Source organism: Lethenteron reissneri, chromosome 46, assembly GCF_015708825.2.
Source record: "Lethenteron reissneri isolate LAM-NWPU_2019-01 chromosome 46, ASM1570882v1, whole genome shotgun sequence".
Taxonomy (NCBI): Eukaryota; Metazoa; Chordata; class Hyperoartia; order Petromyzontiformes; family Petromyzontidae; genus Lethenteron; species Lethenteron reissneri.
The window spans coordinates 8,486,890-8,502,475 of NC_083824.1; the positions used below are offsets into that span (position 1 = coordinate 8,486,890).

Consider the following 15,586-nt stretch of genomic DNA (forward strand, 5'->3'; position numbering starts at 1 on the left):
CGGGAGCGCGTTTTGCCGTTTGTTGCAGAAGTTTGTGGCTCGAATTCCGGCAGGCCACCCTGGTTAACACTACGGGTGTATCAGCATAAATACATGCAGTCCGCTTCACGGTGCAAGCCAAAGATCCCGTGACATTATTTGTAAGCGGATAGGATGTGTGCCGGAACCACGTCTAGAATGTACACATTTGAAATATACTCCCAAGTTACGTAATTGAAATTACGATCTTGAAAACAACACAGCAGAATTTTCCCCGACGGGCAAACTGTACCCATCTGTGAAACGTAGCACTTTCATGATATCCTTGCACTAAAACAATGCGGCACATTCGAAACATGCTGATCATTTGATCGTGATGGTTTGATTTAACAGGGGTGCATGGATTGGTTTTATTAAGAGACCGGGTTGACCTGATGCGACGCTCGATGGAGTCAATTTGACAGCCTGATGTAAATCTCACGCAAGAGCCTGGGATGCAAAGCCAGAATTTTGACACGGTTGGCTCAATTTGCTAACATGTGCAAGGCACTAGCGGTCCGGCCTCCGGTACACAGACCATAGGCAACAAAAACGTTTTGAGGGTGTGCATAGCGGCGTGATAAGGGAGCTGCTGTCATGGGAATGTGATCAGAGGTAGTAAGGCCGAGGAAACTCGCCATTTACTCCCACCCCCCCACATGATGATTCAGTTAATCGTCACTCTTCCCAGTTCAATTCAAGAATTAAACATTTATTGTTCAAGTTTTCACTGCCGAGTCTGTACCCTTTCGCCTTCCGTAGCTTTTGATTGCGCCATTAGGCCAAATGGAACACTTGCATAAAATTTACATATGATTCGCATATATTGAAATGATATGCATATGCTTAGCCCATTTGTCGATCCACTGCTGGATGAGGGCTTCCCTACATCGATGCGGGTCACAGGGCTGATTTCACCGGACCAGTCGGGTCGCATTTGGTAAAGTTCTGAAGGATTTTACAGCACGTCCCTCTGCTGTCCACCACTTAGCCATGCAGCAGTCTATGACAACTTAGCATGTGCAGTGCTCACCCATTCAAGCACTCTCCGGGCTCAAACCTGCTTGGCTTCGGAGATCTGGCACGATTCTGCTGGTGATTTAGTGAAAATGTGATCGTCCGTAGAGGCAAAAGAGCTTTATGCGATTGCGTGAGCAAGCGAGAGGCCGGTCGCTTGAGCCGGGCACTCAAGAGTGTAGACAGCATTGAAGCACTCGCTAATCTCGAGTGCGTAACGGGTGGCCGTGCGGACGTTCTGCAGGTCCAGCGAGCTCAGCGACAGTGAGCACAGCTCAGACGCGTCGCCCGCACCGCCCATCCTCCGCCACGCCAACAAGGTACCGTCCCCTCCTCCTCTCCCCACACAGACCCCTCCCCTCAGCTCACCTTCCACCTCCGCTCAGCTCACTTTCCCCTTCCTCTCGGCTCATCGATGAATCTTCGCCGAGACAAAGCCCAGGTTGTGTCCGTGCTCATCATACGGCGGGCTTTTTTTCATCGCTGCCAAGCTCGTACGTGTACAACCCCGTTGTCAGTCCACTACTGGATAGGGATGATGTATACAAGTTGGGATCTAAAATTACAATTACGCGGTGTAATTAGAAATGAAAAATACCAATCTCACAGCCACTGTGCGTCCTCTAAATCACTGTTGCGGGTTTATTTTTTTATTACACCAAATGCATGCAAGGTGCTTCTTCTTTCATAGCTGCACGCAATTATTTGCGGGCACTCTGCACAGTTCCACTAACATGCGCTCGTCAATCCACCACTGGATGGAGGGCCCCCCCCCCATGCCATGCAGGCTAAGGGGCTTATTTGAGGATATTTCACCTCGCTGGTCAGCACCACCGATTGGTGAAGAAAGGGATCATAGATGTACAGTACAACAAGATTTTTGGCTGCACTCCCCTCTGCTGCCTACAACGTAGCTCTGCGGAAAAGCTCCAACACCCGATGTCTACACGCTAGCAAGACTTATCCGTGCTTACATGGAACTTCTGTGTTGACGACAGATGAGATGTGGCTGATGAGGTATTCTGCCAGTCATCTCAGTCAGGCAACCCATGGCACCTGGGTCTGTCCCGTGACCTCCTGGCAGCGGAGGCGTTCGACACTTCACGTGGCCTTACAGTGCACATTGCCTGGCACAAGCACCATGCCGACTTCACCGCCACTTAGTGGCGATTGGCGGTTGTTGTTTTTCGTGGTTCCGACCGGTGTCTACATAAAAACCTTTAGAGATGGCCGGATGGCTTCGACTTCTCCCGTCGCATAAATATATAGTTGTGAATATCCCGTGGAAAAAAATTGTCCCTGCAAATTGGAACATGGAATTTCGACTTCTGGTTCAGGATTTCATCCCCTGCTTCATTCCTGGTTGCATAACCTGTTTCCTCACTCGTGACAGATTAAATTAAAGTCTCGCTGGGGTCACGTGGTTGAAACTGCTTTACACAGGGCCCACTGCTCAATCCACCCAAGCCCATGTGTTTATTTGGATTTAGTAAGATTTTTTTCTTCTGAATGAGCTGCTTACGTTTACAGTCAACTTTTGTTTATACGGGGTGGGTGGGAGGGGTAATTGGAAAGAGTCGGTGGTGGCCCAGATAAAACAACCGTGGATAAGACAAAGCACATGTAAATCAGGCTATACAAATGTCTGTATTACTCACCCACAAAGACTGTGTGCGAATAGGTAGATTGTGCCATATGTTTTCATGGCTTTTGAAAGTAATCAAGTTTTACTTGCCGATGTGTTTGCTGTCACGTGTGCACTCAGTCATGGACCCTCTACGAGTGAGGAGCAGCTCATATTCAAAACAGCATGTGTACAACAATCCTTCTTTTGTATTTTGTGTAAGCTCTGTTAATCCATAACACAGATTATAATCTATGGGCAGATTATAATCTGAATCTATCTGTTGGGTTTCCTACCATCTGTGATTATAATCTGATTATAATCTGCCCACAGATAATCTAGAGTTAACGGTACATGGCTGTCTTGTACAACATATTCACATGCTAGTGTTAGCGGCTATATTAAATTCAAATTATTATTGTGGGAACGAGTAACCTTTTTTTTATTATGACTCTTTTGTGTGATTTGCTTGCATTTCCTTTACTTTGCACTCCTATCGTGTTTTTGTATTGTTTGTTGTTGTAACTTTCTGACCCGCCCCGACTGGACATCTGTGAAAAAAAGCTTCATAGCTCATCAGATTCCTCTGGTATAAATAAATATTCCGATTTTAGATGTATATTTTTTTACAATTTTGGGGTTTTAGTAGCATCAACATGCATAAGTATTGCTATTTGATGTGCCGATTTTATAGGGGTATGTTAACAATGCCCTATATTTACACAGGAAATCCTTACCACGTCTCAAGGCGTTTCCCATGGCCGTGGTCTCTTCCGTTAATGTTTGGCACATGGTAGGAAACCCAACACAGATAGATTCAAGAATCCAATGCTGTGTTGTATATCTTGTTCATCTTGCAGCCCAAACCTACCACACCTGGCATGCACAGGCAGTCTTCCATGCAAGTCCTAACCAAGCTCAACCCTGTGTAGCTTCTGAGATCTGACAAGACTGGGGTGCATTCATGCGGATTTGTGATCGTGGGCAGGAATTTTTGGACTCTGATAGTCCATGGAGACATTAAATCAAAACTCAACACCTTCAACACATCCGCCACCACCTATTAGCTCGGTTGGCTACGTAGAAGTTCAACATACATACATTAAAAACTTGGCCTTAAAATGCAAAACTATATAATAGGTGACGTTTCAGGCCAATGACCCTTATTTATTGAGATATGTCATTGGCAAAGTGAGCCCTGAGCAAAAATATATAGACTATAAAAAAGCACACATTTACACGTACTCCCTTCCTGTATGCCGCCACCCATCTAAGAACACATCTTTGAAGCGAATTATTGACGATTTGTACGGTTCTATTCACCGCGTCTGTTCAGCGTGATGTTTGACCTAACCACGGCTCGCGGAGGTGGACTAGTCCTGACTGCACTGTGACTCACAATGGACGGATGGAGCATGGGTCTGGCCCTAGGGACTTCGGGGAAGAGTGAATTAAACAAGAGCGGGGAGGGAATTCGTATTGATCCCCGGGTCGATTCCTCATCATGCGTCTCTAATTGTGTTTATCTGTTGCTTGTGTCTTTTCTAGCGTTTGACGGAGAGTTTGGGTGCGCTACGCGCAATGTGTACAGCATTACTACGGGGATGTTACAAGCTCTGTTGTGTAAACTTGCATAACAATGGTGGATAATGTCAGCGGGTTTTTTCCATTGTTTACTTATCTAAAGTAAGGAAAATGTTTTTAAATCTGGCCCGGGTACTGCAGAGGTCAGATCACTCACTGAGCTGGCTGTACTAAGAGAGAGAGCCTGTGTTCTAAGCTGTGGAGCCACCCATAATTAAACCATGTGTCTTGAGTTTTATGGTCTCGGCCTGCTGGCTGATGATTGCATGAAAAAACATCATTAGTTTTTTTATTTTTTCACAGTTCAATCTAGTAAAAAAAAATTGCAACTGTGAGAATTACAAAAAATTGTCATGCACTGAACATCACTTGGAGAGCAGGGCTGCATTGAAAAGTGCAGCGACCCGAGATTGAATAAGAGATCACTTTGACGGGATCTCAGAAGGAATGCCGGAATTATCTCCTTTCACATGCTGTTCTCTTCTTGATTCTTTCGGTAAAGTCACGTAGAATGGAAATAATAAAGTAATAAAAATAAAACATAATAAAATAATTCTCACGACGTTTCGGCCACAACGCAAGTAGCCGTCCTCAGGTGGAGAACAGGTCTGTCGAGAAGACAGTCTGAGAATTATTTTATTATGTTTTATTTTTATTATTTTATTATTTCCATTCTACGTGACTTTACCGAAAGAACCAAGAAGATGAATCCCTGCAGTCACGAAAGCTTTAAATCGAAATTTATGCTGTTCTCTGTTAAAGGGGGTGGCGCAACGACTCCGCGAGAGTTTCAAATGGACATTGTAGGTCCAATCACACGATGCCAATAGCACAATCGTGAATAACACTGGGAGACACGATAATTTAATATAAAAAGTGAATTTGAGAATTTAAAATGTGGATCAGATTTGCAAGTCACCCAAAGTGCCGTACATTGGCATTAATAGCATCAACTGACCTGCGTAGTTTGCAACGTGGTACCCAATGTGTCGTCTATTTTGATGATAGATGCACCACGTATTTATATGAATAACACTAAATTTTGATTTAAAGCTTTCGTGACTGCAGGGATTCATCTTCTTGGTTCTTTCGGTAAAGTCACGTAGAATGGAAATAATAAAAATTAAACATAATAAAATAATTCTCAGACTGTCTTCTCGACAGACCTGTTCTCCACCTGAGCACGGCTGCTTGCGTTGTGGCCGAAACGTCGTGAGAATTATTTTATCATGTTTTATTTTTATTATTTTATTATTTCCATTCTACGTGACTTTACCGAAAGAACCAAGAAGATGAATAACACTGTCCACCTTTACTACGACAGCTGATCCAAATCCGTGGTCATGTACACAGGGTAGAGTAATAGCGCATGTGACCCGCAGTCCCAGGGAAAATTAATATAGCGTAAGACAACGATGAATTAAATTAAATTACTTCAAATGCCGTGCCATGACCCGGCGAATAACATGCTGTGCACAATCGATAGTTATTGCATATATGGGATATTTGAAGGTATTACAACCCTGTTGGTCAGACATTTCCAGTTATTTTTTAGCAGTGAATTAATCTGTTCAACTGTCATTTTTTCCCAAGTTTATTCAAATTGAGCTATTTTTGTCATTCCTTGAAACGATGTTTCCTTTCAGAACTCTCGCCCACCAGAGCAATGACTCACCCCCCCCTCCCGCGCGCAGATTAGAGAATAGCCCATAGAAGGAGATATGAGAGAACTACTTCTGGTATCCCTTCAAGTGACCTTTTTCATCAACACATACGGGGGGACCGTTTTATGACACTCCCTGCCACAGAATAAATCTTCATCAAATGAACGTGAAAACCAAATTTTTATTTAATTGTATGGGGTTATTTGGTTACCGGGCTGAAACCAATCAACTCGCTGCACTTGAAAGCCCCGGTCTAAACCAATTTAAAATCCAGGGATCTCAGTGGTGACCTCTTTTAAAATATATTCCCATTCAAGCCTCCCGCAGCGGGGCCATCAGAGGATTAGTGCATGAGGTGACATCACAGAACTCGCGTAAAGTCACTTCCTCTGGCCTAGATTATCCATTTCAGCAATAGACATGGTAGGTGCCTACCAGTAAAGTCACGTAGAAGGGAAATAATAAAATAATAAAAATAAAACATAATAAAATACAATTCTCACGACGTTTCGGCAACAACGCAAGCAGCCGTCCTCAGGTGAAGAACAGGGCTGTCGGAAAGAGGACGGCTGCTTGCGTTGTGGCCGAAACGTCGTGAGAATTGGATTTTATTATGTTTTATTTTTATTATTTCCCTTCTACGTGACTTTACCGAAAGAACCAAGAAGATGAATCCCTGCAGTTACGAAAGCTTTAAATAGAAATGTAGGTGCCTAGCAATCAAATATTTTCATTTGTTCATTCTCAGAGCCAGATAAGCGAATTAAATGAAAACTCACATCTGATATAATCCAATGTTTTTTGTGTGCGTGTGAAGTCAGTATCTTCGTGTTTTCTTGCCATTAATCATTAGATTGTTATCTCTGAAGCACTTTTGTACATTATTAAAATATCTATGGATTTCGACGGTCAGATAAGTAACTGCTTTCACACTATAGTAGAGGATTGTATCATTAGCATACTGATTAATATTGAAATATATGCATGTTTTCGGTGTGTGGTGAGAATTGAGACCAACAGGGGCCCAAGTATAGAGCCCTGGGGAAGCCCCATTTGTGATTTCATAACTAATTTGAAGTCACTTCCTCTGGCCTAGATTATCCATAAGAGTAACACACATTCTAGATGCCTGGCAATCTTTTTTTATTGTTAATTTATGGAAACAAATCACCGCCTGCCAGTGAGGTCGGACTTTAACCTTCGCTAAATGCATCGGGACCTAGTCCGGAGTATTCTAGTTGTGTAGTGCCGCAGCATTCGATCCGCATTATCACAAGTCTTACTGGCATCTATAAAGATTTCTCCGCTAATCTGACCTTGGTCCATAGCACACTATATATATATCATACATTACTTTCAGCAGGGTTGTTATTGCAGATTGCTTTGGGCGATAGCCGGGCCTAAACTGATTTAGAAAGGAACACTTGAGTGTAGAAGTCCATTCGTTTATAATTTACAAACAGCTTGAAGACTTTAGACAACACAGTGATATTGGCCGATAGTTAAACATTGTCAATTTCTCGCCAAATTAAAAACTGAGAATCACCTTTGCCAGTTTCCAGGCAGCTGTAAATGTGTGAATTTAACAATTTATTAAGTAAATCAGGCAGTGGATAAGAGATTTGGAGCCGTGACATATCCAGTTCAAGGTTATGTTTGATAGATTTAAATTCAAGGCTACTTGCAGCATAAGTGTAACATTTGTCTGGTGATGGCACGCAGTTTTTGAAATAACCATTAAAACATTGTGAAATGGTTATTTGAATTACTAGGAGTAATTTACTGTTTTGTTTTGGCAAACTATTTCTAAGATATTAGTGTTCTGCACAGGATTAAGTATCTACTTTTTGGTTTTCAAACAATTTCCGGCAGTCAGTTAAGTTGGTTACCGAATTGTATTCACGCACAGTACGTGCCAAACGCTTCATGAATGGAATTGGCCCAACATCCGAAAGCTGTTTGTCTGAATCTGAGATTTGAACCCAAGATCTTTGTTTTGCCGGCTCGGTGCTCTCACTGAGCTGTGGTGCCACCACGGTGGCTAGGAGATGTTAACTACCTCGCCTGGTATGCACGAGGCCGTGGGCTCGATCCAGACCCTGATGCCTGTATATTTGGAGTTTGCATGTCTCTCCCCATGGTCATGTGGTTTTTCTCCGGGTCCCCCGGTTTTTCCCTCCACGTGTGAAATCGAGTATTTGGCAGCTTTATATTTGCACGTGATAAGCTACTTCATTGAGCTATCATTTGTGGCCAAGTCGCTTTGGAAAAAGAGCTACATAGCTCAGTGGGCCTTACCTGGTAAAATAAAAAATAGTTTATAGTACATCATATCAGCCCTGAGCTACCAGGGTAGCTTGACTTTGTCATTCATGAAGTCTAGAAACTCGTGTTGGACAGACAAACCCAAGCTACAAGATGAGCGACGTTAATTGTTCGTTTTGCTGTCTTCTTGTAAGGTTTGAGCTTCTTTCGCACCGCACGTAGCCAAACCTGCTAATCGGAGGTGCGGGGGGGGGCAATCGGAGGTGCGTGGGGAAAGACGAAGAAAAGAGAGATGATGAGCGACTGAGAACAACATCGCAGCAGCCGCAAAGTGTCATTTAGCTTAGGCCTGTGGCGCTTGATGAGCAAATCGCGAAATGTATGCGCGTCACAGATTTTCTTGCTGTGGATTTCACACCTGATGATGATGATTGCTTGTGTTGCAGTCGAAACGTCGTGAGAATTTTTATTGTTTTATATTTATATTGTTTTATTGTTTCTCTTCTACGTGACTTTCCCGAAAGAACCACGAATATGAATCCCTGCAGTCACGAAAGCTTTACATCGAAACGTCATAGATTGTTTTATTTGTATTATTGTACGAGCGCGTCGTGCACGAGCCGATCGTCACGTCCGCCGCCGTCTGTCCTCCCTGACCGCCGTCGCTGCTGCTTGCAGGCCTACATGGAGGAGCTGGTACGGCTGCACCGCAGGCTCATGATGCTGCGTGAGAGGAGCACCTTGCAGCAGGTAAATCCTCCGCTCGGTCCCCTCGTTCGTCGGCAATTAACCTGCAGATGCGGCGCCTTCAAGAGCTGCCGTTGTAATGGTCAGCACACTGGATGTGCGCCACGGTGGCTATGAGATGTTAACTACCTCGCCTGGTATTCAGGAGGACGTGGGTTCGATCCCAACCCTGACTCCTTTATATTTGTAGTTTGCATGTTTTCCCCGTGGTTGCGTGGATTATTTTCCGGGTCCTCCGGTTTATCCCTCAACATTTAGAATCGAAACGCATTTAGGGTATTTGGCTGCTATGAATTTCCACGTGGTAAGCCGCTTCATTGAGCTATCTTTTGTGGCCAGGTCGCTTCTGAAAAAGAGCCGTATAGCTCAGTGTGGTGCCTTACCTGGTAGAATAAAAAATAGTTGAATAGTTTGAAATAGTTGAACGATCCGTGGGGCGACTTTCTGAAATCTCCCCCCGACCCCGCCCAATCTGTCCTCCAGCAGTATGAATGAGTTCACCACAGTTAGTCGATTGGCAAGCCACGTGCGGCGAGGTAAAGTGTGGGTTCGTCCACCTTTTATCACGCCTGGTCAACGCAGAAGAGTAGACCAAATACTAGCGAGTTTGCTCGAGTGTGAGCACCCGCACGGCTGGACCTTAACGCTTTATGCAGCATCTTTGGCGTTTGTCGTTGGCCTCGACCCATCGGCTGTCGTCACTTGGAGCGGCGTGGCCTGCTTGGACACACTTTTCTTAACGGTCAATACGATGCCCATAGCCTGTTTGTTCTCAGCTCCGCGTGGTCGTCCGTCTGTCTAGCAGATGCCGACCCTAGTACAAAATTAGTGACGAAACTTATATAACAAAAACGGCAGTGGCAGTGTTAATGATGAAAGTGGGCGAATATTTTGTTTTGTGCTTGTATACGATGAGCAATGAATCTCTTTTTCACGGATGTCCAGTAGTTTTAAACAGTCCGATCGCTGCGGAGATTGAGCGGCGAGATCACCTGGAGCTAGATGGATTGTTGCATTGCGAGATTGTGAGAGACGCCGATGACTTGGGGAAGCGTTCATCCACTAGTTGACAGAGCACGGCTGATGATGATGATGACTGTGGGGAGTGGGAGGGTCGCGGTTAGCGCGCTGCGCTATGAACCCGGCAACCCGAGTTCGATTCCCGCTCACGGCCAACACCAATGACGATTATTTAAACCGATCACAGGCCTCCCCAGGGTCAACTCGGCCTCAAATGAGTTCCTGGTGTATGGTGTGTAAACATCACCACTGGGGAGACAAATGTGGCCGGGCATGGTGTTGGCCACCCATCTCCTCGTGTGCTGTGCCAGCCTTCATAAGTGCTCGCTAACAGAACTTTCCCCAACAGTCTGATGAGGCTATAACCGCGATCTTTGTCTTTGCGTGGGGCGCCACAGGTGGTGAATCTCATCGAAGAGACGGGACACTTCCAGGTGACGAGCACCACCTTCGACTTCGACCTCTTCTCCCTCGACCAGGCCATCGTGCGCAAGCTGCAGAGCTACTTGGGTCCCACCGAGGCCGTGTGACCCTCGACCCCCCCCCTCATTACCCCAGCCCCCCACTCTGACCCCTCCCGCTCCCTCGCCCGCGTGAGGCCGCCCCGAGAGGTCACCGTTGCCTCTGTTCCACTGGGCAACCGAGCCAGCCCTGTCCGTGGCTCACGAGGCACCAGGTCATTTTTCCACTGCAGAATCCGAGCCGCGCATCTTGCGTCGCGTACAAGACATGCTTTGTAAATGACGCCGTGACCTCGCAGCGTGTACCAGCTCACGCAACGCTGAACCTGGCCCCGCTTGGCCACCCCCCCGAGCCTGATCCAGATGTCCTAAGGCTAGCGTATCGCAGTTCGCTCATGGCTCGGTGCGCCAAATTGCTGGTGGAAACCCTTCCCGTGCCGTGAGGGCCCCCCCCCCCCCGCGCGCTGGCTCGGCTCGGATGTGCCGCTGGAAATTGGGGTACAAATTACCACTCTTGGTTCCAGTTTTTGAAACGAATACAATTCTGCCTTTGGCTCTTGGGGTCTCAAACGGTGCGCGCAGGCGGTTTAATAGAACACTTGCAATGCTGGCGGGAGTTACTTCGTCGAAGCTGCTGCCACCAGATGGCAGCATGGGAGAGAGAGCGAGCGTTAGGATGTTAAGAATGCTACGAATAAGCAAGGATGGAGCTGTGCACACGATACACTTCCACCGATGACCAAATCGATGTCGGGTTGAGCCTGGACCATCGTGCTTGGACGGGTGACCATCATGCACAACGGTCAGCAAGGGCAGTGCGGCAAAATGCGTCGAACTGTACTTTCGTGCTCTCGCCTCTACGCGCCGCCCGCCTTCTGAAAACGACGCTGGATCAGCGTCGTGAAGTATGACCAAATTGCCCCCAAGATCCGCACAATAACCGGCTGTTACACGCTGCTTCTCATGCTACCATCTGGTAGCAGAAGCTCTGGTGAAGTGACTTCTGCTAGCAGTATGTTGGTAATCGTGTGGATTTTTCCCTACAGATTTGCCAACGTGAGTTTAGAATATTTGGCTGCTATAAATTCCCACGTGATGACAAGCCACTTGGTTGAGCTATAATTTGTGGCCAGGTCGCTTCTGAACAATAGCTACACAGCTCAGTGGGTCTTGCCTGGTAACATAATAAATTGTTTTGGTGAGTTCATAGCGGTCGCCTTCCAAATTGCCGCCTCGCCCGCAACGCGTCACCTGCGTGCGGGACAAGGTGAGGCGAAGAGTTTAATTTGCCATGTTGGCAGAAGCTCCGGTGAAGTAACTACCGCCAGCATTGCAATGTTCACAGCGATCGCCCCCCCCTCCGTTTTTCCAGTCAACCGGGTCGCCTGCAACGCGTCACCTCCGTGCGGACAAGGTGATGGGGTCAAAAGTTGTTTTTTTATTTCCTCTTCAAAACCGGAGCCGGGCGGTGAGATGATCCCCTACGGGCTCGGGAGCTCTTATTTATTTAGTTTCGTTTTTTTTTTGTCAACGATGTTTGTAGCCGTGTGCGTGCGTGCGTGCGGTTTGCACAGCCCGTGTCTGCATGCGGGGGCGAGGGGGGCGACATGTTCGTCAGCTATACCCTCGATCCCCCCCCCCACCTACTCCACCCACCCCCCCCCCCGGGTAAAAGTTAAGCGGGCCGCATTTATTTTCTGACGCGCGTGTCGAGCGGTGGGGTTCTTTTGATTTCAGCTGTAGCCGTGTTGTGTTTTCGCCGTTCAAAGAGAAAACTGAATCGTGTAGACTTATTTAAAGGGCTCTGTGCCAACGCTGCGGGCACGTGTTCCGAAAGGCACCCCCCCCCCCCACCATCCCCCCCGCGCTGCCCTTGCCGCGGGGGGTACCGGCGAACGCCCGGTGAGTGGAGCACTGCACGCGCGCCCTTGTCCTGTGCAATACGGAGCAGACCTGTGTGCGAGACGGAGAGAGGCACGCCGCCAGCCCCTTCCAAATCGAGCCCCAGAAACGAATCGCCGTCGCCCGTCCGCGTCTCCCGCAAAGTGCCCGAGTTGACACTTTCGGGCTGCGAACGAGGCTGCAGCGCATTTGCTTTTCCACGTTTTTTTGTTGTCTTCTCTTGGTTCGTTCTTTTTACAACGTCTCAAAGTGAAACTTGTGTCACAGCTGAGAGTTACTAATGTTTGGTGTCGCGTATACAGGTATCATTTCTGGGTTCAACGCTGTGTGCACGGGAGAAACCCTGGCAACCCTCCTCGTGTTACGCCCTTACTGCAGACAATTAGGTGACTGGCTCATGTGAATTACTTTTAATTTAACTATGACAAATGGAAACACTGCTCCACGCGTACCACGACAAAATAAGAAGAAAATCTCCATTAACAAATAGCCAATGGGCGGTGCGTCGTCTCCATTGGCTGCCGTGAATCCATGCCGCAACAAAGTCCACGTTCCTTTCACAAGGACCAGTCTCAATTTTGGCTATGATGGAATTACAATAGGGGCATCCCACTGTGTTATGATGCTCATAGGACTGACATCTAATGACGTCTTCTTCATCTTACTCATTAAGAATGTTTAATAATCACGCACACTTACCTACTCATCTGCTGTGATAAGCCGGGGAGAATGTTTAATAATCACGCACACTTACCTACTAATATCTGCTGTAATAAGTCGGGGGTCGAGTGGTGGTGCCGGGGGTCGAGTGGTGCTGCCGTGGCTCGCGTGCTACGCGATGGACCTGGCTACCTGCCACGGCTCTCATCAGTGGCATGTGACATTCTGGACCCCCACGACACATTCGTCAATAACACTGTGGCCTTAAAATAAAATTAAAAAATATATAAAACTGCCAACGTTTCGGTAACGAGACGTGGCAGTGTTGAAATATGTAAAAATGTTAACTATTTTAATTTTTCTTCTTGGTTCTTTCGGTAAAGTCACCTATAAGGGAAGTCATAAAATAATAAAAATAAAACAGTAAAATAATTCTCACGACGTTTCGGCCACAACGCAAGCAGCCATGTGAGGCCCACTTTTTCAGAAGCGACCTCGCCACAAACGAAGTGGCTTATGTACAAATTTGGAGCAGCCAAATGCTCTTCAGCGCGTGTTTCTAAATGTGGAGGGGGAAACCCGGAGGACAAATCCACCCGACCACGGGGAGAACATGCAAACTCTTAAATATACACGAGGCGTCAAACTCGCATGACATCAGGGCAAAGGAGTTAACATCTCGCCACTGCGGCCAGTCGCAGTGTTGTTGACGAGCGCGTCGAGAGGATGTGTTGGTTGTGCTTGTGCGCCACTGCGTGGGTATACAAACCCCACGGACAGACACCATGTGAGGCTTCACCCAGCGGTGGACAAAGAACTCAACGTTTTACGATTAAGGAACACTTCACCGGACCGCGTGATAAAAAAAATTTGCAATAAAAGTTTTGTTGCATTAAACAAGCCGGTCTCACAGCGGGGAAAACCGGGGTAAAGGTTTATTATAGCCTCAAGGTATGTCTGAACAACTCTGAACTTAGTTTAAACGAGCTCAAATTATTCCGAAATTATTATTATCATTGCGGATTATGCCCGAAACGAAGAGCGTCACGAGGTACGCACAACTTGTAAAACGAACGCAAATCCGGGGACAGGTCTGGCCCATAATGCAGTGGAGTTGCCCCAGCACCGTTCATCCCGGTTGGCTACCCACAGTGCGAAATAAGTTTCGGCGGACGTGTGCGCCCTTCCATCCATCACCAGCACGGTGACACGTTGACAATGAAGGGGAGCACGAGAGGAAAACGTTGCGTTTCGTCCGGGTTGGCCGGAAAACGCGCGCGGGCGCTGCCGTGTTTGCGCGCGCCTGGCACGCGTCTCGCTGTTAGTGCCACACTTGACTTCCAGAGCGAAGTTGCATTATTTATATCCCCCCCTCCCTCCCTCCCCCTGCCACTTACGGCTGTCAAGCAAAGAGAATTTTGCAAATAGATTGCCGCGATGAATCAACGTGGTATTGTAACGTCTCAGCGGTTTTGCTTTTATTCCCACCCCTCTTTAATTTGATGCGCCCTTTGGCAACGCGGCAGGAGGTAAATCTCTTCATTACTTTATTCCATTTCACCTGTGCGTGGGTGCTACCGCTGTTCGCTGTACATTTTTTTTTAATATCCCCTAAGAGGACGTACAGTAGATGTGCATGCGCCCAGGTGTTTTGCCGTCAATGCCACCATCAGTGTCGTGGCAAAAAAAAAATAGTGATTCCGTGTGCCATGACTCCTGCTAGGTACGTCTGCGCGTCCCTGTCACGATGGCACTTTATTTAACACCGGTTTTGCGTCTCTCCCTTAACCCCACGATGTCCATCACTGCCATCACCGCCGCCATCACATCATCGTCGCTGCCACCACCACCACCACCACCACCTCTCCTCCTCAGCCAAGACGCACGGTCTCTGCAGAGCATTCCAATCGTGTCCGTGCCGATCGGTCCATTTAAAACGCCGGTCAATTTCAGTTCTCGATTTGATCGTGTGAAATACGGAAAAGTTTAAAATAATGTAAAAGTGCAATTCTTTGACAATCCTTTGCGGTCGTTATTCCTACAGTTGTACAACCATTCGATTTAATTTTTTAAACAAAGTATATCTATATACACTGTAATGTATGTATGGAACATGCAGCGTCGTGTTGTTTATAAATGGTGGTATCACAGCATCCTCTTCCTGCGTTGTCTGCCTTGTTTGTGTTTTTGCCTGTTTGTCAATGGTGCCGCGTCGGTGTCACGATTCTAGACGAAAGATTTTCCATTCATAAGTCTAAGAAAGTGGTCCAAAACAGCCTCTGTGTGGTGAGATTGTAAACAAGTGTGAATGGTGCACCTGGAAAAATGAGCTTCCATGATAAACTGGACTCCGATGATAAAATGTGCTTCCATGGTAAAATGGACGCCCATGGTAAAATTGACTCCCATGGTAAACTATACTGTTTAACACATAGGCTTTCACTGTCTATTATGGATAAACTGGAATGCAATGGTGAGTCAAGATATTTTCAGGATGAACCTGCATTTGGGAAGCTGCCCACTGCTACGAGATTATTGGATGACAAAAATGAAAATTACTAATATAATGAGCCAAGAATGTGTGTCGTGCGTGACGTCACTCCACATGAGGCCTACCCCCAAGC

General features: G+C 46.7%; 1 protein-coding gene across 1 annotated transcript in view; it reads left to right on the forward strand.

The window, feature by feature from the left end:
* Window positions 1-15,115, forward strand: part of LOC133354110 (protein AF-9-like) — a 47,024-nt gene extending 31,909 nt beyond the window's left edge. The window contains exons 9-11 of the mRNA XM_061570695.1: window positions 1,280-1,355; window positions 8,851-8,922; window positions 10,338-15,115. Coding sequence (XP_061426679.1) covers window positions 1,280-1,355; window positions 8,851-8,922; window positions 10,338-10,469 — 280 coding nt within the window. The 3' untranslated portion in view covers window positions 10,470-15,115. The remainder of the gene's footprint in view (window positions 1-1,279; window positions 1,356-8,850; window positions 8,923-10,337) is intronic.
* Window positions 15,116-15,586: the final 471 nt, after the last annotated feature.